This window comes from Vicugna pacos, chromosome 11 (assembly GCF_048564905.1).
Source record: "Vicugna pacos chromosome 11, VicPac4, whole genome shotgun sequence".
NCBI lineage: Eukaryota > Metazoa > Chordata > Mammalia > Artiodactyla > Camelidae > Vicugna > Vicugna pacos.
Window position 1 is genome coordinate 67,688,486 of NC_132997.1, and position 6,149 is coordinate 67,694,634.

A 6,149-nucleotide genomic window follows, 5' to 3' on the forward strand; every position below is an offset into this window, starting at 1 on the left:
GGCCCAAGCTTCGCAAACTCCAGTCAGGACGCCTGCCAGGCCGCCGGGCCTCCGTCGGAAGTGCGCGCGGCCCTGGCGCCCCGCTCCCAGCCCCGCGTGGGGCGCCGCCCCGCCCGCGCCCCCTCCCCGCCTTCCGCGGTCACGTGGCCGGGCGCGCGCCGCTGCGGGTCCCCGCCGGGAGCCGAGCCGCTGGATTCTCCTCACAGACTGACTCGCGCAGGGCCCACGCCACCTCAGAAGCCAGGCTCTGCGTGGGCTTCTTTATCCCCTTTTCGGCCCGAGGGCGACCCACCTGAGTCCCCAGCCTTGTCCCACACGGCGAGGTGCAAAGGACGGGACGCCTCCTTCCTCAGCAGCGCTGCGCACAAGCTTCCCGTCAGCCCGGCGCCCACGATCAGCACCCGCTCCATGGCCCGCTGTTTCAGCGGCGAGGCCGGCCGGCCTGCACTCGGTGCAGCCGCCGAGACCCAGACGACTAGAGCTGCCTGCACTTCGCGCCCCGGGCCCCAGCGCGCCCCGAGCAAGCCCCCGCTGGCCGGCAGGGGGCGGAGAGGAGGCGACAGGCTGAGCCGCTGGGAAGAACCCCAAACCTTGGCTTTCCCTAGGGTTGAGGGCCGGGAGGGAGCTGGCTTCCATCCAAGACAGGCTGGTGCAGTCAGATGAGCTGTAAATTCCAGCCTGCCCCTCGCCCACAAAAACCTGGAGATGGTGAAGGTTACAGTGTGAGAACCCACCTCGCCGCAGGGCTGGTGTCTACAGCGGAGACCCAGCCGAAGGTAACTACTAGAATAACTATCCCTTGTCCTTGTTGGGACTTTCGCTATCTTAGTAGTTGAAGTCTGAAAACTGGGGAAGGGAAGAAACAGACCAGCGATCCCAGAGCCAGCTTCCTTCTCCACTGCCATAATGGCCACTATTCATGTAATAGAAAAAAGAATTTGGAGAGATTATTCTTAAACTAGCTCTCAGGCTCTGTAAATTATGTAACTTTTTTGAATTTCAGTTTCTCCACCTGTGAAATGGGGACAGTGTTTACTGTCCAAACTGTTGAAAATTAGAGGTAGCTGGTTCACCGGAAAATTTTAGATCACTCCTCGCTTCAGTAAGTGTTGTTTTATGTCAAAACACATTTCACATGCTCAAAGGGACATTAAGATGAGCAACACAAGGGCTCATGCCATTACCACTAGTTCCCCACCCCCCCAACATCGTCGTGGAAGTTCTAAATGAAAAAAAAAAGTGAAAAGCAAGGATAAATTTGAACTATTAAAAAATCAAAAAATAAGTTAATCTGAATAGTAGAAAAATTATTACCTGGAAAGCTAGAGTAACTGAATATCTCTCAGAACGATGAGAAATTTGACAATAGTAGCCAATTATTAAAAATTAGGGGTTTAACTTTATATACACATCATGAAGAAATTACCATGCATCACACTCGTGATAGGTTAATACTATGTATCTGATAAAGGATAATGGAACTAGAAGAAGATACAGATGGACATATATAGCCTAATAAGACATTTCTAAGCATAAAAATAAATCTGAACTGAACATAAAAATGGAATTGAACAGAAAAATATTGAATACATAATCATTTACAAATTGCGTTCAAAATATGCAAGACAAAATACAAACAACAAATTTTTGGAACATATCTGAAAAATGAAAGTAACATTTATATAAAATCTTAGGGAAATGATTATTTTTCATTGAAGTACAGTTGACTTACAATATTAGTTTCAGGTGTACAACATAGTGATTCAGTATTTTTACAGATTATATTCCATTTAAAGGTATTCCAAAATATGGGCTATATTTCCCTGTGCTGTGCAGTATAATCTTGTTCCTTATTTATTTTGTTCATAGTAGTTTGTATCTTAATACTCTATGACATATTACCCCTCCCCACTAGTAATCACTGTTTGTTCCCTGTATTGGTGAGCCTCTTTCTCTTTTGTTACATTCATTAGTATATTTTTTAGATTCCACATTTAATTGGAAAGAGTATTTGTCTTTCTCTGTCTCACTTAATTCACTAAGCATAATATCCTCTAGGTCCATCCATATAGTTATAAATGGCAAAATTTCACCTTTGCTATGACTGAGTAATATTTCATTGTGTGTATATATGCATACATATATATACAACTTCTTTTTTATTCATTCATCCATTGATGGACACTTAGGTTGCTTCCATATCTTGACTATTATAAATAAAGCTGCTTTGAACATTGGGATGCACATATCTTTTCGAATTAGTGTTTTTGTTTTCTTCAGATAAATAACCCAAGAGTGGAATTGCAGGATCAGTTACAGGTAGTTCTGTTTTTAGTTTTTTAAGAATCCTCCATAATGTTTTCTATAGTGGCAACATCAATTTACATTCCCACCAACAGTGCACAACTGTTCCCTTTTCTCCACATCCTCACCAGCACTTGTTATTTGTTAGACTTTTTGGTGATACCATTCTGACAGGTGTGAGGTGATATCTCACTGTGGTTTCGATTTGCATTTCTCTGATGACTAACAGTGTTGAGCATCTTTCCATGTGCCTGTTGGCCATTTGTATGTCTTCTTTGAAGAAATGTCTGTTTAGGTCTATTCAGGCTATTTAAAAAAAAATTTTTTTTGATGTTAAGTTGCATGAACTGTTTATATACTTTGAATGGTAACCCCTTATTGATCATGTCATTTGCAAATATTTTCTTCCATTCAGTACGTTGTCTTTCATTTTGATGATCATTTCCTCTGCTGTGCAAAAGCTTATAAGTTTAATTAGATACCATTTGTTTGTTTTTGCATATATTTCTTTTGCCTGGGAGACAGATCCAAAAAATATTGTTATGATTTATGTCAAAGAGTGGTCTGCCTGTGCCTTCTAGAAGTTTTATGGTTTCAGGTCTTACATTTAGATCTTTAATCCATTTTGAGTTTATTTTTGTATATAGTGTGGGCAAATGTAATCTCATTCTTAGTAGCTGTCCAACTTTCTAAGCACCACATACTGAAGAGACTGTCTTTTCTCCATTGTATATTCTTACTTCTTTTGTCATAGATTAATTCATCATAAGTGTGTGGATTTATTTCTTGGCTATCTATTTAGTTCCATTGATCTGTGTGTCTGTTTTTGTTCCAGTACCAGGTGTTTTGATTACTGTGGCTTTGTAGTATAGTCTGAAGTCAGGGAACATGAAACCTCCAGCTTTGTTCTTTTTTGTCAAGATAGCTTTGGCAATTTTGGGTCTTTTGTGGTTCCATATAAATTTTAGGACTATTTGTTCTAGTTCAGTGAGAAATGATCTGGATATTTTGATAGAGAATGCATTAAATCTATAGATTGTTTTAGACACTATGGCCATTTTAACAATATTATTTTTTCCAGTCCATGAACACAGGCTGTCCATTTCTTTGTATCATCTTCAGTGTCCTTTATCCATGTTTTCTTGTTTTCAGAGTATAGATCTTTCAACTCCTTGATTAAGTTTGTTCCTAGAAATTTTATTCTTTTTGATAGATTTTAAATGGCATTGTTTTCTTGCTTTCTCTTTCTGATAGTTTATTATTAAGTTATAGGAAAGCAGATGTCTTCACAGTAATCTTGTATCCTGCAATTTTGCTGAATTCATTTATTAGTTTTAATAGTTTTTTGATGAAGGTGTTAGGGTTCCCTAGATAGAATATCATGTCATCTGCAGATAGTGTCATTTTTGCCTTTTCCCTTCCAAATTGGATGTTTTTTATTTATATTTCTTATATGATTGCTGTGGCTAGGATTTCCAATGCTATGTATTTTTAAGTGGTAAGAGTGAACATCCTTGTTTTGTTCCTGACTTTAGAGGAAAATCTTTTAGCTTTTTAGTGTTAATGTGATGTTAGCTGGGTGTGATATAAATGACCTCTTTACCAACTTTGATAAGAGTTTTTATCATGAATGGATGTTGAATTTTGTCAAATGCTTTTTTCTAGGTCTACTGAGATGATCACGTAAATTTTATCTTTTTGTTATTGTGGTGTATCACATTAACTGATTTGCAGATCTTGAACCATTCTTGCATATATGAAATAAATCCCACTTGATCATGGTATATGGTACTTTTCATATATTGTTGAATTCCACTTGCTAATATTTTGTTGAGGATTTTTGTATCCATATTTACCAGAGATATTGGCCTGTAATGTTCTCTTTTTTGTAGTGTCTTTGGTTTTGGTATCAGGGTAATGGTGGCCTCATAGAATGAAATCGGGAGTGTTCCATTCTCTTCAGTTTTGGCGAACAGATTTGAAAGGTTAGGTATTAGCTCTTGCTTATATATTTGGTAGAATTCCCCTTTGAAGCTGTCCGGTCCTGGACTTTTGTTTGCTGGGAGTTCTTTTGTTACTAACTCAATTTCACTTCTAGTGATCTGTCTGTTCAGATTGTCTATTTCTTTCTAATTTAGTCTTGGAAGATTTATGTTTCTAGAAATTTCTCCATTTCTTCTAGCTTGTGCAATTTGTTGGCAAATAACTGGTCATGATATTCTCTTGTGATTTTTTTAACTTCTGTGATATCAGTTATTTCTCCACTTTAATTTCTTATTTTATTTATTTGGGTCCTCTCTCTTTTTTTCCTTGATGAGCCCAATTAAAGGTTTGTCAAATTTCTGTATCTTTTTTTTTTTAAATAGCTCTGTTTCATTGATCTTTTCTACCTTTTTTTCCTTTTGTCTGTGTTTTATTTACTTCCTCTCCAATCTTTATTATTTCCTTCCTTCTCCTGTCTCTGGGCTCTATTTGTTCTTCTTTTTTGAGTTCCTTAGATGGTAGGTTAATCTTGTTTGTTTGAGATTTTTCTTCTTTCTCGAGGTAGGTCTGTATGGGTATGAACTTCCCTCTTAGAACTGCTTTTGCTGTATCCCACAGATTTTGGAAAGTTGTGCTTCCATTTTTTATTTGTCTTAAAGTATTTTCTGATTCCCTCTTTCACTTTTTATTTGACCCATTGTTATTTTCAATAGCATGTTATTTAATCTCCATGTATTTGTGTTTTTCCATTTATTTTTCCTGTAATTAATTTCTAGTTTCATACCATTTTGGTTAGAAAAAGTGCTTTATATCATTTCTATCCTCTTAAATTTGTTGAGGCTTGTTTTGTGACCTACCATGGGGTCTATCCTGGAGGACCTTCCATGTCCACTTGAAAAGAATGTGTACTCTGCTAGTGATGTAATGTCCTCTAAATATCAGTTAAGTCCCTCTGGTCAGTTGTGTCATTTAAGTGCACTATTGCCTTACTGATTTTCTGTCTAGATGATTGGTCCATTGATGTAAGTAGGGTGTTAAAATTCTCTACTATTATTGTATTATTGTCAGTATCTCACTTTCTATCTGCTGCTGTTTGCTTAATTTAAATATTATGTGCTCCTCCTTCAGGTGCATATATGATAATAAGTATTGTTTGTTCTTCACATATTGATCCCTTTATCATTATATAATGTCCTTCTTTGTTTTAGAGATTATTTTGTCTGATATAAATATTGCTACCCTTGCTTTCTTGTCATTTTCATTTGCATGAAATATCTTTTTATATCCCCTCACTTTCAGTCTGTGTATGTCTTTAGCTTTGAAGTGAACCTCTTGTAAGCAATATGTAGATGGGTCTTACTTTTCATTCAGTCAGCTGCCCAGTGTTTTTTGATTGTAGCATTTAGTCCATTGACATTTAAAGTGATAGGTATATTCTTATTGCCATTTTGTTACTTGTTTTCTGGTTATTGTTATAGTTCTTTTCAGATCTTTTTTTTGTTCTTCAAGTTTCTTCCCTTGTGATTTGATGATTTTCTTATCTTTTGATGATGTGAGTCCATGGTTCATTACTGGCACTAGTGTATCTTTTGGGGAGAGGTGGGAACGACTAGATGACATAGAGAAAGTAGAATTTTAAAATACCTGGGACAGATGTACTTATATTTACTCTTCCTGGTCACCTTGAACTTTACCCTTGACTTCTTTTCTGTTCCTGATCTCTGCAAGACTGACTTCTTCTGATCATTCAAGTCCAGCTTAAAAGTTACCTAAAAGAGGCCTTCCCTAACCACTTGACCTAAACAGCCACTCAGTGACTCTCTTTTCCATTAAACTGTTTTATTTTCTTCATATCGCTTAAT

At 37.8% G+C, this 6,149-nt stretch overlaps 1 protein-coding gene across 3 annotated transcripts in view; it reads right to left on the reverse strand.

Annotated features, from left to right (window-relative positions):
- Nucleotides 1-6,149, reverse strand: part of RNLS (renalase, FAD dependent amine oxidase) — a 247,841-nt gene that overhangs the window by 237,922 nt on the left and 3,770 nt on the right. For all 3 annotated transcript variants that reach the window (XM_072971561.1, XM_072971560.1, XM_072971562.1), the window contains one exon: nucleotides 293-699. In XM_072971561.1, coding sequence (XP_072827662.1) covers nucleotides 293-410 — 118 coding nt within the window. In that variant the 5' untranslated portion in view covers nucleotides 411-699. The remainder of the gene's footprint in view (nucleotides 1-292; nucleotides 700-6,149) is intronic.